Source organism: Prionailurus bengalensis, chromosome C2, assembly GCF_016509475.1.
Source record: "Prionailurus bengalensis isolate Pbe53 chromosome C2, Fcat_Pben_1.1_paternal_pri, whole genome shotgun sequence".
Classification (NCBI taxonomy): domain Eukaryota; kingdom Metazoa; phylum Chordata; class Mammalia; order Carnivora; family Felidae; genus Prionailurus; species Prionailurus bengalensis.
Genome location: NC_057350.1, coordinates 42,010,705 through 42,030,915, shown reverse-complemented (window position 1 = coordinate 42,030,915; position 20,211 = coordinate 42,010,705). Strand labels below are relative to the sequence as shown.

The window sequence follows — 20,211 nt, the reverse complement described above, 5'->3', positions numbered from 1 at the left end:
GAAATGAGTGGCATACCATGTACTGAGGTGTTTACTTCCAATCATCAAGGAAAGGCAAATATTTAAAAACTGCTCAACTACTGCTGGTTTATATCAACTATGGCACATTAATTACTCATGTGCAACACAGTGACCCAAAGTAGATGTGCTAAAGACTATCTTAGAATTGAATGAGGTATCCTGAGTCAACCTTTATTGATTTAGCATAGATTTATGCTTGACCAAGCAATCTTAGTTCAGAATACAAGTTAATACTTGTAAAGAACTATACCATTCCTCGACACAAAAGTTCTCGTTGACATTTGTTTACTAAATAAATTCAAAATAAAATTATACTTCTAAAAAACTCTCTTCGGTACCCAGTGTTTCACTGCATCATTAATGGCTGAAGTACCTTCCATGTCCTAGGTAGACACCATATGAACCAGATAGATATAATGACTACATTCCCAGAACTTATAGTCTGGAGGAGAATATTGCTTCTCTGAGTTATGGGAGGTATGAAGGTATGACTCCCATGGAATTTGCTCTCAGTTTAATAAATACGTTTAATAAAAATGTGTTGAGTAGCAACCATATGGGAAGTATTATGCTAGTCACTCCGGGTGAGACAAAAATAAATAACACACTAGCCCTTCTGTTGGGAAAATATCAGGCAAATAGGAATGATAATTAGTTGTTTTGAATAATGAAATGCAGAAAGAAATAAGTATCTAGTACTTTGTTTTCCAACTTTACTATGTATATGAAGCATCTGGAGCTTGTGCCCATGGAAATTCTGATTCAGTAGTTGCAGAGTGTAGCCATGGTCTGCATGTCTAAAAAGCTCCAGGTGATGCTGACCACGCCGGTCATGGATCTCGCAGTGAGTTAGGAACAGTAGCAGAGACAGCTGTGATGCAGAACAAGGGCCTGAGATGCTCACTAGAGAGACCGAGGAGGTCACATATGGATTGAGCCTTACAGGATGTACAAGTTTTTCATACAAGTAGTAGCTTTGTCCTATATGTTGCCATCCATAAAATTCTTGTACCCAAACTATAATTTGAAATCCTCTGCCTATGAAAAGCTAAATAGATCATAAAGCTGAAGATAATGAGCATGAGCCCCATGAGCCTGTACTCAACTGCAGAGAGCAATGGTCTTGCTTAGACATTATCTTGGCAAATGTGCCGGGTAGGCATTCAACAAGTGCTCACTGACTTGAATTGAATTACCTTTCTCCTAAATACGTGCCATTCTGTTTTTTCTTGGGAAGCTTTTTTCCCTGTCTGCCTTCTGCACCTAGTAAACTTAGCTGAACATCCTGGTCAAATGTAAACTCATTGGTGGAACATTTGGAAATGTTCCAGGCCAAGTTGGTCACTCCATGTTCTGTGATCCTTCTACCTTTTAATTATCTCGTGTAGACTGGGATGTTCAGAGGAGTTATAGGCTTGCTTCCTTTATCTCTGCATTCCCGTAGTTTAAAACAGGAGTCCGACTTTCAAGCTCTCCTGTTTACAACCTTGTTTCCTGGAGGTGTGTGTGTATTTGTTGAGAGAGAGGACTATGTTATGGGCTTAGAGTGGTAGATTTTACTGAAGATATTTAATGATTTTGAGCATTTACAGCCTATTTTTAGAAAATACATTGAGCCTAGTTTTTCAGAAAATGTATAAATACTAAGAATGAACCTGTGAATAGCATAATAATAGCTTTAAAAAATCATACTATTTATTTATGTCTTCCTTCCAAGCATGCTGCTTAACAATGCTGTTATTTCCATAATAATAGTAAATATAAGAATTACTGAACAAGTTTTTACAGTATCTACAAAATTATGAAAATATCTCCCAGGGTATTGCATGGATTAAAAATTTTAGAGTCTGAAGAATGCTTTAAAGATTTTCATTTGGCTCCATAGATAATATGCATCTTCTACCAACTGTTTCAATATTAGTATTGCAGGTACTCTACCAGCCTAAAACCTAAATTTATCACTGATAACTTAATAACCATTATTGTTTCTTAATATGAATATTACACTATTCCTTTGTAGGATGAGTAAATACAATTTTTAAACATAAAAATTAATGCATGGCTGAGACTCATACGATGACCGAAAATAAATGACCTATTTAACTGCGAAGTGAGTATGTCTATTTATGAGTTTACTCCAAAGACATCTTAGCAAAATAAAATTAAAAAATCAAAAATAAAATGGCCATGTCTAAAATTTGGAGCACTGGGAGAAAAGAAAATTTCAAGTGTTAGATCGACAGCAAATGAGAATAACATTTTAACAGGAATAAAAGTCATACCATTCATTGCATTCTGTTTGTGATATCTCAAAGTTCAACATTCTAGGCCTTGTGGCAGATGGCTAGTCTGTTGCATATTGCATATTGCATATTTTTTTTTTTTACAAATGGCAATGTGTTCTACATTGCCCCATGCAACTTGCAGTCCAGTATGGATAGGAGAGATTATCAAGTACTTGAGAGGGATATTTGATCTTCGTTCCCATTTTTTACACATTCTTTACACATGTTAGGTAATTTCACAACAAGCTCTCTCTACAGTAGCACTACTGATACTTCAGACCAAATTATTTGTTGTGGGGTCTGTCTTGTGCATTGAAAGATGTTTAGTAGCATCCCTGGCCTTTACCCACTAGATAACATTAGCATCCCTCCAATTGTGACAGCCAAAAATGCCTCAAGACAATGCCAAATATCCCCTAGGAGGAAAATTAGCCTCACTTGAAAACTACTGGTTTAGATGGTATGTGACAAGCTTTAATTAGCAAGGGAAAATCATTCAGATGAGGTCCAGGATTTATCTGGGATTTTATATAGACTAAATGGAATTATCTTTTTCTTTTTTTAACACCATTCCTGTACTTTCCATGGATATTTTTATTTATGTTCTTGTCAAGTAAGGGTCAAGTTCAACAGAGCTAATCTTCTTATACTTGGGTTTTGGTAAATATAACAGTATCTCTTTGAGATATTTCCCTCTGTTTTTAATTATTTTTATGTTTTTAATATTTTTGTTATTTTATTTTCTCCTTTCTTTTTACCTTTCTTCCATTCTTTTATTCAAAAATAGGATAACTTCCTATTGATAGTGAAACGTTTCTTTATTAAATGGAGGTATATATGACCAAAGAGTTTAGTAAAAAATAAGTTTTTACTTCAAGAGCAAACACTATCTGTGGCTACAAAAGCATAAATGTCATTGACATAGACACTGGATGCCAGTCTTTGAGGGCCCAATTCGGTTCTGAAACATGGATGAAAGAAGAACCCATACATTTTAATACAGTCTAACTTCCCGATAAGGCTGTCTGCCTTCAAGTTAAATATCTGTAGATCTGAGACTATCAAAATAAAATAAAATGAATCTATAAGAATTGACTAATTTTTTTTACAAGTCGCCCATTGTAGAGTTTATTCATACTTTTTCTCTTGACTGATCACAAAAGTTCCTCTCCACACCCACCTACTCCCCACCTCAACAAATTCAAGCTCATATTGTTTGACATTTTTTTTTTCTTTTTCAGGTCCAGAAATTGCTTTCTCCATTACATATGTTGGGGTGTATTTTGAAATTTTAGATGCATTTCGAATAACTGCCAAACACATCCTGCAGTGGGCTATCCAAAAATATGGATTCAGTGAGACAAAAAGTCCTCTTTGCCATACTTCTTTCCTGCCACAGTAAAACTATTCCAGTACAACTGTCCTTAATGAGCTAAAACTCTGAAATCAGTTGACAATTTCAAGTTTGGTTGGTAAAATGCTACTGGGCATTCAGAGTACTGTAAAGCACAGCTTGTTACCATAAAGATAATTTATGACGATGTGTTCTTTTACAATATATAAATACATTGTAAAATGACCACATTTACTTAAGGTGCTCTCTATGTCTACATGTAAGCTTCCCAGATTTTTATGTATTTGAGAAAGGCCTGCAATTGCCTGGGGCAAGCTCAGAATCACAGTGTGTGGAGTGTGCCTAAAGCCTCAATTGCAGAGGGAACTCTATAAAAGAATTAGAAGTTAATGCTTGTTTCCCATATTTAGAAGCCCACACCTAGGGCCAGTTTCTCCCAGTGAGATGTCTTATCCTGTGTAACTCAGTAATTGGGCGTGCAGGGGAATTTATAGTCATTGTTCCATTTGCATTTTTAAGTTGAGCAGAAATCAAGAGTTTTAGTTTCCAGCTTAATTTTAGCATACTGTTTAATTTTAGCCAAGTTTCTTAACTTCTCTGTTCAGCTATCTTGTCATTCATATCTTGTCATAGGATCATGGGGGATATCTCTAACAGCTGTGCTGACCTATGAACAACTTTCTTAGGTCTACTCCTTCAACTTTCAAATTTCTGTCTTAAACCTACATGTGTATCAAGGATGCTGACATTTTCAATGTTAATTATTTTGGACTCTTAAAGATGATCCTAAGCTTTGGCTACTACATACCTATTGAGTGTCAAATCTGGATTGAATTCTATAGAATTCTTACAGAAAATTTAAAAGAGAAGAATAAAATGGTGCAAGTGAAGACACTAGGAATTTTCTGGAAAGAGGAATTACATAATTGCTACACTCAAATCCAGGATTAGTTGAAGGAGTCCAAAACCTTGTTCACTTTGTCCAGAAATAGCAGTTAGAGTAAACCTATTCTCAAAAGATCCTGCAATTCAGTTCTCTAAGCTTAATGAATTTAGACAGTTCAAATGAGACATTTGGCTAAGAGCCTGAATTTTTCAGGCGCTCAACTAAAGTCAGCTCCTTCACTATGGGTTAGGGGGCTTCAAGTCTTGATTTCTAAGAAAAGGAGTATAATTGCTGAACTCTCTGGACATTAAGGCATAATATCTCATATCTGCCCCAATTTTTCTTTAATTATATACACAAATCTCTCCCTGCTGATTTAGTAAATGCTTTGCGGATCCACAGTTCACATTGCCTGCCGGTGAGCTCTGTCAGGTCATACTTAGAGTGACAAAGGACTTTGGAGAGTTTATCTTAGTAAACCCTAAGTAATTGAGTGTTTAACCTGGAGGCAAATATTGGCTTCTCAGGTTAAAAGTGGAACCATAGAGATAAATCATTTGACTCTAGGATTTAGCATCTATGTATTGTCAGGGCCTAAACTTCACTCACTGTAGACAACACTAGACAACAAGGTGAAGGGCAAGCCGGGAAGACTCCCAGGGGAAGCATCTGTTCTAATCCCCAGTAGTTCAAATCTAAAAGCCATTGAGAGAATTGTTTCAGCAGATGTTGATTGCCACAAGAGATCAGAGACAGATGATCTCTTAGGTAGCAAAGCCTATCCCTTGAACTTTTGAAATGTTTCAACATTATGTAAAATGTTTAAGAATTTCTTAAAAAATAGGAAAATCTTCACCTTGAAATCTAAGTTACTCTATGGCTACCCAGGTAATGCAATACAAATAAGTAATTTTTCTGTTATTTTCAAATTAGTTCCTCTGATATATAATGTCTGTCTTCAACAAAAACAATGCCAAAGTTTATGGATAAGGTTAAAAATGTTTCAGAGTTCAGTGAGGTTTTAAATGCTAAACTTTGTGGTTTATACATACTCAACCCTAATTTTGTTTAAAGAAATTCATTTACGAGTGTGTGTTTTTAGCACTCGGAATACAATTTTCCAAAGAGGCAATGCTATAAGTAAATAAGTCAGAAAGATCTATTCAGTGTACAAGAATATTATATAATTGCAATAAAAATAATAAAAATATTTGATTCATTCTAGTAATTAACCAAAAAAGTGCAAAACTTGAGTAAGTTTAATACTGATGATTGAAAAATAAGGAAAGATGAAATGATAGGTTGAGAACCTCATAATATCCAGAGAACCTCATAATATCCAAAAGACAATTCTGACTAGACATCAAGGCAATGATTCCCTTAAAGGTCTATGTTTAGTAAATACCTGCCTGAAATATAGGGGGATTCCAGAGCAGTGGTCAGCAAATGAAAAAGAAAAACGAAATCACAGGAGTGTATTTTAACCCTGACATATAGAATTATCATTGAAAAGGGGTGATAGGGCAGAAATGAGTTGAATTATTAGTCATTCCAGACATCAAGAAGTAAGACTGACTTAGGACATCAAGACTGCTGTACTTCCTGTCCCCCCACCACCCCCCCCAAAAAAAGAAGAAAAAAAAAGAAAAGAAAAAGAAAAGAAAAAAAAAAGACCGCTGTATTTTCCAATGCCAAAGGAATCTGGGGCTGGTCAATGGCTTTGGGGAACCTGGGAAAAGCTTCAGGCAATGTGTCATCACATATTTTAAAATGTGGAATATTCACAGTGAACTGGAAATAATTTCAGAAAGTGAGTTTTACTAAGCTTCCAGGGCTCACCAACATTACAAACTAGACCAGTCGCTATTAGCCTGATGTTTAGTCTGAGTTAAATCATTAATCTGACTACTTAATTTGTCTTCTTGCAAAGTGAGCCTGTTGGACTTAGAACAATGATTAAAATTCATTTATTAAATTGAAAACATAGTTAAAACAAAGTAAATCTGGTTAATTAACCTTGCTATTTATATTATTTGTTCCTTCACTCTCTCCAATTCACTGCTCTAATGTCATTTTCTCAGGGAAACTCTCCTGATCTTTCTTTTTTTGTTGTTGGTTTTTTTTTGTTGTTGTTGTTGTTGTTTTTGTTTTTTTGATCTTTCTAACTAAAATAACACACTCGGCCACTACCCACATTCTCCATGTTACTTCTATGCCTTGCTGTAACTTTACTTGTTTATTACCTGAATTCCCACACTAGAATGTAAACTCATGAGGTCATAGCTTTGTTTTATTTACTGCTGGGTCCTTTTGCCCTAGAACAGTATCTGGCATATGGTAGGCACTCAAATATGGAATGAATGAATGAATGAATGAATGATGCATTTTAGAGAAAATTGTTAGTGCTAGAGATGGTGTGTAATATATTACATACAACCTTCTCACTACTATGTTCCACTCCAAAATTATAGCTATGATTTTTCTCCACATAAATCGAGATAAATTGTTTTCATGTGTTAAAATATTTGTGGTATCTAACTCTCTGAATTGGGTGACTAGAAAGTACCAGATCTCTCATTAAATTTTGATACAACATTGACAATTGAGATTACTAAATTTTCTAGCCTTTCCTGATTTTTGAATATGTGGCTTTATTTTGTGAAGCTACACGAGGCATGCTCATACTGATTCTCAGAGAGTAGGGAATAAAGTCATGACTGACATTACTTTGGTTCAAAGCTTAAAACACATTATTATATGAAGGCCACTGATTAGATATTTATGTATTTTTTTTCATTCTTAGCTGAATGACATATGACATATACTACTTATCAAAAGAATATAATTTTCTTTCTGCATCACACTGGTTTTTGGTATGCATAGTTTTTAGTCCTTGACACAGAATCAAGGTTCATATTTTCTATTATTTATGTCCTTAGAATGGAGGTATCCTGAACAGGAGCATTTAACTACTTAGCTTTTAACTACTTGCATTAGCCACTTAAAAAAAAAATTCTTATCTTACAAATGAAATTAGGTAAAATAAAGCTATCATAGAATACATTGGATATCAAGTAGGCAAAATTACACAGGAAAAAAATCAAATAAGTTATTATGTAAAATAAGATTTCTTTCTTTTATTTGCTTAACACACAATGCCTGTGACAACTTTTTATTTGGTTTTATCTTCCAGAAATTAAATAGTTGCTAATGGGCTATAGGGCAATGTAACAAAAGGCAGAAGCTTATTATCCAATATAAAAATCTAACTCCTTAGGACTCAGTATGCATTTTCAGGACAGAAATAAAAAGAAAAAAAAATGAAAAATAAAGGTTATAACCAAAACCAAATCATCTGGCTTTCTCAAATTTCTCAAATCTGTTTAGGTAATTATATCCTTAAAATGAAATTGGGAGCTCAAGAATTGGAATTCACTTTATATAATATACCATATAAATTAGATAAAAGCCTATAATTTCTCTAACTTGATCCTGTTAAACAGCAAATTGAGCACCATTATGGCAGAATTTTGGACCCCATCTATTTGAACATATGAATACAGGAATATTCATATACACAGATGCATGCATGCACATAAAAAATGGTAACCATTCAAAATGAAATTTCATAAGGAAAAAGACTAGAAAATTATTTAGTGGTAAACAGTTCTCACCCATAATTCCATGGTTCTGTTAAAATGAAATAAAGTAAGCTGGTAATTCAGTGCAAAAAAATATAGGAAATGTGCCATAATTGTGCTTTGAATTCATATGATGGGAAACCAAAGAGAGGAATTCATTTCTTGTATGTTTTTCTCAACAACGAAAACTCTCTAACAGTATAAATCTGCAGAGCTAAATGCTCCATCCCAAATGAAATACAAGGCCTTTCAAGATGATTTGCAACCCTTGGTATGCAGCTGCTTTTATGCTTTCAAGGCCTTTCTTCAAAACATGCTATAATATAATATAATACAATATGCCAAGGTGTTATATCATTTAATAAATACTAAGACATTTAGTTTTTAGAGTGTTTTTTCCTGACATAGTATCTATAACGTGGTTCTCAAAGTGTCATCCAAGCATTTCTAGGTGCCCCCCAAGAGCTTTTCAAAGGGTCTGCAAGGCTGAACTATTTTCATAATAACACTAAAATACTATACATTTTTCACTCTCAAATCTCATGTGTATGGTGGAATATTAAAAAGGTTACAAAATGCATAATAATGTTGTATGACAGAAATTGTTAATGTTTGGAGTTTTTGCATAACTTAGTAGTGAGAAATGAGGAGAAATAACCATAAGCGAGCATTGAAAAAACTTCTGCTTTCCTACTCAATACCCTTATAAAAAAGAGAAGACATAAAAAAAGTGTGTATTATGATGTTATCTGACCCTCTCCTCCCAAGGAATTCTGTTGGGACATAAGGAAGGAAAACTTGTGATAGACTTAAGATAGTATCAGAAGCAGCATGGGAAAATGTCTGATAAATTGTTTCAAGTTTTAAGGCTAAGCATTTCCTCAACTCCTAGGTGGTTCCCTCCAGTTAAAAAAAAATAAATGCATAATTAGTGGACATAAATTCTGTTCCACTCTTCTACTTTGCCTGTGGACCACAAAGATGCTTTTAAAATGAGAGCAGCAGACATCTTATATTCATTCAGTGGCACTGAATCAAATGCCAGTGCAATTACCCTCTACCTAAAGGCAGTAACTTTTAGAAGAGCAATCTGGGAAAAGGCTTCGTGCACTGAGGCATTGAATACTAATTTTTGAATCCAAGCTACACTAGATGAAATGTGTTACGTGTGACTAAAGTAATGTGACTGGCTTTTTAAACCAGATTCACCAGAATGTGTTTGCCCAAAAAGAACGCCTTGACACACTGTTTTCAATGATGAGCTTGTTTTTCTGAAGGAACCATAATCACGGGACGCTTAATCAAATAAAGAAAGTGGATGTCTACGCTGAAAAATAATGTTTTTGGTTAAAAAAAGAACCAGACTTTATTATACAACAAATGTGCTGCTTTTCTTATTTACTAACTCTAAGCTTATTGAGACCAGAGATTTTTATCTCAGGCAAGTATGTTTCCTCAAATACTACATGCTTAAATAATTTGGAATGATGCTATTGTTCACAATCTAATTTCAAAGATAATTTCAAAGGAGGAATTCCCAAAACATTTTGTGTAATAGCAGTGTTCCCACAGTAATACAAATTCCCAAGAATGAGTATGGCAACACTTATTTAATTGTTTCAGTGTTTGTTTAAAAAACAAAATAGTAGTCCTATTACTTTAAACCATACCTCATATTTGGGGGTAAATTATAAAATCATTGTACCAAACAAGGATTATTACAAGAGATTAAATTAAAGATTTCTAAATTATTCTAGAAATGTAGATGCAAATTATAGTTTTCTCAGAAGAAGTCAGGACCATCATAGATATTTTGAGTTCTGGGAAAATATAGGGATGAATATTAAATAAATTAAATGAATATTAAATTCTAAACAGCTATTTATTGGTAGTTAATGAGCCCATTTAGTTGATTTTTAAGAATCTTCTGAGAATAAAAAATGCAAAGGTCCTTTTGCACTTTTATTTCACAAATGATAACAAAGAATTTTGACACAGTAATACCTTTTTTTTCTATTAGTGTCAAGAAATGATCTTCTGTACCCCTTAGTCCTGACAAAGTAACAATCAGTACAAATGAAGCTCTGAAAGTTAACCCAATATATTCTCTAGACAGCAGATGATCCAGATTTGGATGAATCTTCCAAGTTCCTACAAGAACAATCATTCCTTAGAGTGTCCTAGAAATCACGACTAATACTGAAAACAAGAATGTTCTAGTTTAAAAATGGGATATGGCACTGAGATTAAAACCTGACTGAATGACCAGAAATCTAATATTTCAAATAAAGGCTTTTTAATCAAATATTTTCACTAAAACTGGAAATATTTCTTTTATTGGGTGATTGTTGTAACAACAAGGACAATACCAGCAAGAAGGATACCTTCCACGGAATGTGTTAAAAGCTCATATAGTAGCAGAAGGTTACGAAGGATATCTAGAGTAGCAGTGATTAGAATAAAAAAAATCCTCAAAATTATAAACATATTATCATATATTGCATATGCTGTCTCCTGAGAACTTATAATCATAATTTATTGTCATAAAAATGATGCTTTGTTGTAGAATGCTGGCTGACTAATTTTTCTTGAAATCAGAGAAGGAACAAAGGAAAACTAAAAAAGCACTCAATAGTGCTGATGCATATTTACCCATGTTTTGTAATTTTTTCTTTTTTCAGACCTTTGTTTTCAGAGTCACTGTCATAAATTTAATTTAACTAGCTGCTAGATATACAATTTTATTTTATTTCTCTTGCTTTTAACCTAGTGAACTGTATGCCTAAGAACAGCAACATTTTTGTGCAGGACACATTTTAACAAATACTTAGATGTATGAACAGAGTGAATCCGCTAGAGTGTAGTTGAAAATGGGAAATGCTAACAAAAGTGTAGTGGAGAAAGCCATCGGGGGAGTTTCAACTCTTATATCAACTCATCGAGGAGTATCTCTGGGACACCGTGCTTCTGAATTTCTGGTTCTCCCACTGTGGCTTTATCACTTTGTAGATGAAACTCAGTCTGGCAAATCAGGCTCTTTCTCAGAATGTGAGATAGATGCCACGTGACACACTTGGTGGTTGATAATGGAATCATTAAAATTGATGATTTCAGAAACACATGAGTTTCTTTTTTTTAAATTAGTAATGATTAGAAACCGGAAGAAAATAACAGAAGTTGACTTTTTAAAAACTGCCCATTTTCTTGGCTGGTGAGAGTACAGGGAAACAGCCTCCTTTATATGTTGCTGTTAGGAGTGAAATTCCATAACAAACTATTTGGGAAACAATTGTGCAATTCACACATGAAAATCCACACATATTTGTACACATTTTGACTCCACAATTGTAATTCTGAAATTTTATCCTGAGGAAATAATCATGACCAGACATGAACCATTTATCAGGATTACATCAAAGTATTAAGAATAGCAAAACTTTGGAATGCTGCTCAATTAATAGTGCATTGGATAAATAAATAATGTACATGATTAAAATGGAGTACAATACATTATTTAATGATATTATAAAAAGTTAATCATCTAGAAAAATCCACATTTTATATTTTAAGTTAAAACAGGCAGATTACATAACAACATTGAGCGTGTGTATAAAGAAAATACTGGGTTGACAAATGGAAATCACTTTATATATAAGTATATATATATATATATATATATAATATGATCCCATTTTTATAACTATATACATAATTGGTAATTATTTACATATGACAATGTGTAGAAAATATTTTGAAAGGAAAAAAATAAAATGTTAAAATTGGTTACCTCTGGTAATATCATTAGTGATCATTATATCTTTATTTTCTAAAATTGTCTGTCATGAAAAAAACTCTGTAAAGAAATGTCTTTTCAAAGAAATCTGCCAATAAATATATGAAAAAATAATCAGATGCATTTGAATCAAGTTAAATATGAATGAAAACAATTAGGTATAATTTTTTCAAAATTAATAAATACCAAAAATGATGATATATAGTTTTATCAGGATATAGTTAAGTATGCTTTTAAAACAGGCACAAAATTTTGACACAGAAAATCCACTTTTAGGAATATATCATAGGAAAATTATCAGACTCATACGATTATGAATACAGATGGATCAGTTATACATTTGTATAAAATATTGAAAGGCTAGCCTTTGATAAAGTACAAAATCCATTCATGATAAAAACCCTCTGCAAAGTAGGTCTAGAGAGAACATACCTCAACATAATAAAGGCCATATATGAAAAACCCACAGGGAGCATCATATTCAATGTTGAAAAACTGAGAGCTATTCCCTTAAGGTCAGGATGAAGACAAGGATATCCACTCTCACCACTTTTACTCAACATAGTACTGGTAGTTCTAGTCACGGCAATTAGACACAATAAAGAAATAAAAGGAATCTAAATAAGGAAGAAGTAAAACTCTCACTATTTGCAGATGACATGATACTATATATCGAAAACCCTAGATACTTCACAAATAACTACTAGAACTGGCATCTGAATTCAGGAAAGTCACAGGATGCAAAATCAGTAACAGAAATCTGTTGTATTCCTATGCACCAGTAATGAACCAGCAGAAAGAGAAATTAAGAAAACAATCCTCTTTACAATAACACCAAAACCCATAAAATATGTAGGAAAATAAGCTTAACCAGAGAGGGGAAGGACCTGTCCTCTGAAAACTATAAAACACTGATGAAAGAAATTCAAGATGATGCAAAGAAACGGAAAGACATTCCATGCTCATGGGTTGGAAGAACAAATACTGTTAAAGTGTCTGTACTACCCAAAGCAATCTATACATTTAATGCAATCTCTATCAAAATACCAACAACATTTTTCACAGAACTAGAACAAACAATCCTAAAATTTATATGGAACCCGAAAGACCCCAAATGGCCAAAGCAATCTTGAAAAAAACAAAACAAAACATTTGGAGGCATCACAAAAATGGTACGGTACTGGTATAAAAATAGACATACAGATCAATGGAATAGAACAGAAAACCCAGAAATAAACCCGCAATCATATGGTCAATTAAATTTTGACAAAGGAGTCATGAATGAATATACAATAGGAAATGACAGTCTCTTCAACAAATGGTGTTGGGAAAACTGGGCAGCAACATGCAAAAGAATGAAACTGGACAATTTTGCTTCACCATACACAAAAACAAACTCAAAATGGATTAAAGACCTAAATGTGAGACCTGCAACCATAAAAATCCTTGAAGAGAGCACAGGCAGTAATCTCTCTGACACTGGCATTAGCAACTTTTTCCCCCAGAGCTATCTCCTGAGACAAGAGAAATAATAGCAAAAATGAACTGTTGGGACTTCATCAAAATGAAAAGCATCTTCACAGTGAAGGAAACAATAAAAAAATAAACTAAAAGTCAACCTACTGAATAGGAGAGGATATTTGCAAAGGACATATCTTATAAGGGTTTAGTGTTCAAAATATATAACAAACTTATATAAGTTAACACAAAATAACAAATAATCCAATTAAAATGGGCAGAAGACATGAACAGACATCTCTTCAAAAAATACATCCAGATGGCCAACAGACACATGGAAAGATGCTCAACATCACTCATCACAGGGAAATGCAAATCAAAACTACAATGAGATATCACCCCACACCTGTCACAATGGCTAAAATCAAAAACACAAGAAACAACAGGTGTTGGCGAGAATGTGGAGAAAAAGGAACACTCATGCACTACTGGTGGGAATGCAAAAACAGTATGGAGTTTCCTCAAAAAATAAAAATAGAACTACCCTATGATCCAGTAATTACATCACTGTGTATAACCAAAAAAATACAAAACACTAATTCAAAGGTATACATGCACCCCTATATTTATTGAAGCATTATTTATAATAGTCAAACCATGGAAGCAGCCCAAATGTCCATAGATAGACAGGGAATGGATAAAGATGCGGTGTGTGTGTGTATATATATGGAATATATACAATGGTATATATATATATATATATATATATATATATATATATATATACACACACAATGGAATATTATTTAGCCATAAAATAAATGAAAGCTTGTCATTTGCACCAACAGGGATAGAGTTAGAGAGTATAATGTTAAGTGAAATCAGTCAGAGAAGGATAAATACCATATGATCTCACTCATATGTGAAATTTAAGGAACAAAACAAACAAGCAAAGAAAAAAAAAAAAGAGAGAGAGAGAGACAAACCAAGAAACAGACTCTTAACTTAGAGAACAAATTGATGGTTTCCCAGAGGGGAGGTGGGTAGGGGGATGGGGATTAAAGAGTACACTTATCATGATAAAATAGTAATAGTAATAATAATAATAATAATAATAATAATAATTAACAAAGAAAGAAAAGATAGATATAATACTAATTTGCTCAATAATTAGGGGTTAATTTTTTAAATGGCAAACCAGGTAATAGAATATATCAAACTTACTGACAATGAAATACATTCAAGAGATATACACTAAGAGAAAAAAAGGCTATACAGTGATGTTATAAATAATCCTATACATAATCCTAATCTAATAACATATTCATTCATAGGTATGTATAATAGGTATGTAGAAAAAAATCTGGAAGAATTAACTGACAAAGTTACAAGTGTTCTCTATGGGTGGCAGAATTATGGACGACTTTATTCCTTTTTATTGCTTTGTTTTGAAATTTTTATAGTGTGAGCATGTGTTACTTATATAAACATGAATTTTAAAATGCTTTAAAATTGTTATCAAATTGGACAGAGGTATGCCACCTTATAAACAGTGGCCATCTATTTTCTCAGAATAAGTAAGAGTATTTTAATGTTAAAGGATATGTTTCCTTTGGGGGAAGATATAATTGACAGCATGAAGAGAGGTGATTTCTATTTATTTGCAAATCAACATAGCACAATGTGGGAAACAAAGATAAAAAGGAAAAAAGAAAAGAAAAAAAAGTTACTCACTCGTGTTGTATAAGCAGCTTCTGGGTCATCTTCTAGAACACGTGAAAGTCCAAAATCAGAAACCTTACACACCAAATTACTGTTGATCAAAATGTTACGAGCAGCAAGGTCTCGGTGAACATAACCCATATCTGAGAGGTACTTCATGCCAGATGCTATCCCTCGAAGCATCCCCACTAGCTGGATGACCGTAAACTGGGCATCGTGTTTCTGAGAAGTATTTCAAATATACAATTAAGATGTGTTGCTCTTTCTTAAAGATAAATCTTGGTTACAATCTCACACACTGAATTGTAAGAAGACTGATTATATACATTTTAGTTCCAAGCACCCCAGCCTCACAAGCTATGTGAATAAACAGAAATAAGGCTAAAACAAAATAGCATAGTAGCTGCATCACTAAATAGTTCATAACAAGAAGGACCCTAAATATTCTTTGACTTCAGGTTCAAAACCATAGCTTTCATGGTCTTTATGTGACATACAAACTCCTCAGAAATTTTAAACTCAGGAACAACAAAATGAAATGAGTCTTGGGGCTATTTTAGTTTTACATATTTGTTTGATTGAGTGTTCATTCTTCCTTCTAGTTTTCCAGATATTTTATTAATTGCTTCAAATAAGGTAGATGTTAAATTTTTAAATCATCATAATTCTTTCAGAATTGGTCAAAGATATTTACTGAGTATTTGTTTTTCTACTCAATCTTCAGTTATAGTTCATAAAATGGAAAACAACAAAACACAAGTCAGAGTCCTGTATTTAGAAAAACTTCCAATTTACTTTGATTAAAATAGAAATACAAGGGGAACTGGGCTTAAGTATCCTACTCTTGATTTCATCTCAGGTCATGATCTCACAGTTGGTGGGGTCGGGCTCTGCACCGACAGCATGGAGCCTCTTCGAGATTCTTTGTCTACCTTTCTCTCTGCCCCTCCCCAGCTCGCTCACTCTCTCCCTCTCTCTCTCAAAAATGAATAAACTTAAAAAAACAGAAATACATGATTTATATGATAGGTAAACAAATACACATACATACATATGTAAATATGTGCATAAATGCATGTATAGATAAGTAGCTATAAAATTCCATGTTTAGTTATATATACACAATAACATTTTAAAAGAATATGTATTATAATGGTTTCTATGACCTGATTTGAAGAATATTTGTTTTTGAAATGCTTGTGAAAATAATTGCTGATAAAACTGTGTTTGCCTTGGAGTGCCTGGGTAGCTCAGTAGTTTAAACGGCCAACTCTTGATTTTGGCTGAGGTCATGATCTCGCCATTAGTGAGTTTGAGCCCCACATTGGGCACTGTACTGACAGTGTGGAGTCCGTTTAGGATTCTCTCCCCACCTCCCCGCTTTTACCCCATGTGCACACGCATTCTCTCTTTCTGTCTCTCTCAAAAATAAATAAACATTAAAAAATTGTTTGCCTCATGAATATTAAAATAAGGAATGCAATTTCTCATTTATAGAAAATTTAGAATTCTCTTCTATGATAATGAATCATCCTATTCTATCTATCTAATATCTATCTATCTATCTATCTATCGTCTCTCTCTCTCTCTACCCATCTCTATTCTATAGCGCTGAATTCCTTTTTTAATTTTATTTAAAAACACTTTTTAAGTTTATTTCTTTTTGAGAAATAGCATGGGCAGGGGAGGGGCAGAGAGAGAGAGAGAGAGGGAGGGAGAGAGAGAGAGAATGAGAGAGGATCCCAAGCAGGCTCTGCACTATCAACACAGAGCCTGATGAGGGGATCAAACTCACTAACTGAGACATCATGACCTCAGCCAAAACCAAGAGTCAGACGCTTAACCGACTGAGCCACTCAGGCACCCTACTATAGTGCTGAAAGCATATTGAGGACAGAGTATATGTCTTTTTTAATCCCTGCAGTCACTGGTGATTGGCAGTGCCTTGTTTTCCATAAATTTTTTGCATTTCTTTGAACAAATTTTTACTGAAGTAACTTAAAAAAAAGTTTCTAAGTTTAAATATTTAAAAAATAGATACGGATGCACATCTATTACCAAAATGTGTCTCTGGTGCTTGCTTCAGCAGCACATATACCAAAATGGTATCTCTGAATTAAGACTGCTTTGGCATTGTAACACTTGCTCATTTTCTGAGACCAAAGCTCTATGTGAGCGAGACATGTTCTTCCTATAGCAGTCTGAGGTTATTTTAAGTGAAGACAAGAGAATATTTGTCTTATATCAGTGTTATTTGTGTCTTACTAAAAGTCTTTTTTTAATTTTTATTTTAGCCAATGTGAATCTTGGCAGTACAAAAAGCTGAAGCAGATGGCATAGATTTGTTTTACAAATATAAGCCATTAACCTTGGACACTACAAGATAAAGATGCAATTTTAGTCTTCCTCTTACTATTTAGACCCCCCAAATTTCAGTTCCACTTTAAACTTTGTTATCTAATTGCTGGCAAGATATGAGAGGTTGCCTCTAACATCTTTAGCATTCATTCTACATTTATGCATATGTGTATATAGATAGATAGGGATAAGAGATATATGAATATATACAAAATCTTCTACTTACACGTAAGAAACTGTCCAAGGAACCATTCTCCATGTATTCTGTGACAATCATAACTGGTTTACCTGGATATATGATAAATAACAAACAAATATCATGCAATGAATAATATAGAATACACTATGATACACCTGATGAATTAAAAAATGTAAACTATCTTCCCAGTTTTAACAAAGAAACATTTTTCAATAGAAAATAAAACTAAAAAAAAAAAAGAAGATTGGTTTTCAGAACAAGGGCCTATAACCTATGATATCTAAATTGGCTTATTTGACATGGCTCTTTGTGAACCTCATATATACCCCTTTTATTCCCTTTAACTGCATCTCAGCTGATCTACAAAATCAAGTATTTCTGCTTTCCACCCCTAGATAGAGCCAGGATTTCCACAATCATTTGTATTTTCTACAGATATTTATAGAACTATGGACTAAGTGCTCCTTTTTATGCTGGTTAGAGCAAGTAAATCAAAGTTCCCATCTTCATGGATCCTACATACGATTTTCATAAAACAATTAAGACTAATAATTATAACTTTTAAAATCTGTATAATTAACGTATTAAAAATTATAAAATCCATGTTTAAACGGAAAATAAAATTAAAATTGTTGTTGGCAGTAACTTATAATAACCATTTTAGAAATATGTGGATTTAAATGCCATTATACCTTTTAATGAGCATTTAAATGTATTTATATGGTCTTATTGTATGCACTTTGCTGGTTTAATTGTTTTATATATGATAACTTATTATTATCATTTCCATTTTACACATGAGGAAACTGAGATAGAGGGTAATTAACTTACCCAATGTCATACAACTAATAAGTAATAAAATCAAAAGTAGTGACCTGAACAGAGTATGCTGTTACTTTTGGAAATTTATGCTGTGGGAAACATTTAAAATATGAGAAAGTGTTAGATACAAAAGTGCTAAGTATATTTATATAGAGATTCACAAATAGAATATATGTTAAGCCATGGGTAATAATTTAATACGATCGCTGGGTGTTAATTCTATGGATTATTTTGAATTAAAATGATAACTCTGAAGACTAGCATTTTACATTATTGTTACACTTTAATATCATGTGAACAAAGCTGAAAATATACTCTATATACGTTATGATAACAACTTGGAAAATAAGTAACGCAAAATGAACTTTTAAAAAAAAAAGAAATACGGAAGATGGATTTTTTTTATATATGGGAAACACTAGTAAATTTTTTGCATAGTTAGCATTACATATATATATATATGTATATGTATGTATATGTATTATATGTATATATGTATGTATATACATATGTATGTATATGTATATATTATATATATGTATATATATTATATATATATATTATATACATACATTATATCACGTCATCTTCACATCATCCTATGCTTTAGTAACATATATTATTCCCATTTTATGATGCCCTCAACCAAAAGCATAGTGGATTTAAGAAACTGGCTGAGGTTACATAATTAGCTAGTTCTCTAGCAAATCCTTAACATGGCTGTCTCTGATATCAAAGCCTACACTGTTACTACAATATAATTATCTTCCTTTATTTTTTCTGTAATATTGTTTTAAATATAATTCCATTCTATTACAAAAAGAAGGCAAATTATTTGTCTTCCATGTCAGAAGAACCTGAATCAAGTCTTGAGTGAGCACTGCTGAAAGACTTTGAGCAAATTGCTCTTTAACAAATATCGATGCATCCCTAATACAGAGTACACTTTTAAGCTTTCCTCATATGTTCCTTCTATATCATGAAAGTTAGTTTGCCATTCTGGTGATAGAAAATAGCGTTCTTTGCTTGCTTTCTCCTTTCATAGGTAAAAACTCTTAACTCACACTGGTTATGAATTATGGCTTGGTATCATGTAGGTTATACTTGTTATATTTAGCATTTGAATGCATCCCAAGCTGTATGTCTTATTTAATGAGAGGTAAAATATATTTAAATTTTATAATTTTTAGATAATTTTTATATAGGTAACAATCAATTGATATACCAATCTATCCTCCATTAAGATACTGATTTAGTTATATATTTTGGGTAACACATCATATATATCTTGTTAATCTGGTAAATGTCTGAAAAGCCATTTATCCGAAGGCTTAAGCCTCCATAACTTGCTTCTTCAAAATTCTAATTAAGCGCGGATTTGACAATATTCAAGACAAAAAGGAAGATTCAACATTTCCTTGGAAACTTCTATCTCTCTTGAACTGATAAATCCACTGCCTGAAGACTGATCCCAGAGACTGACCCGAAATTAAAAGAATGGATGAACAAACAAATAAATGAACGAAGGAATGAATGAAATCTTTCATAGGCATGTTCTCCATAAATCACTATAATCACTATAATTTTCTATGTTCTTGCCTTAATACAATTCTGTGAAGAATAATATGCCTGCAAAATTCAATGCATACATTAAGTGTAGTCATAGATAGTT

The 20,211-nt window shown here is 32.9% G+C and overlaps 1 protein-coding gene across 2 annotated transcripts in view; it reads right to left on the bottom strand.

Annotated features, from left to right (window-relative positions):
* EPHA3 (EPH receptor A3) overlaps positions 1 to 20,211 on the bottom strand; it is a 356,646-nt gene that overhangs the window by 27,599 nt on the left and 308,836 nt on the right. For both annotated transcript variants that reach the window (XM_043593904.1, XM_043593903.1), the window contains exons 12-13: positions 17,745 to 17,806; positions 15,173 to 15,382 (exon numbers count right to left, since the gene is read on the bottom strand). In XM_043593904.1, coding sequence (XP_043449839.1) covers positions 15,173 to 15,382; positions 17,745 to 17,806 — 272 coding nt within the window. The remainder of the gene's footprint in view (positions 1 to 15,172; positions 15,383 to 17,744; positions 17,807 to 20,211) is intronic.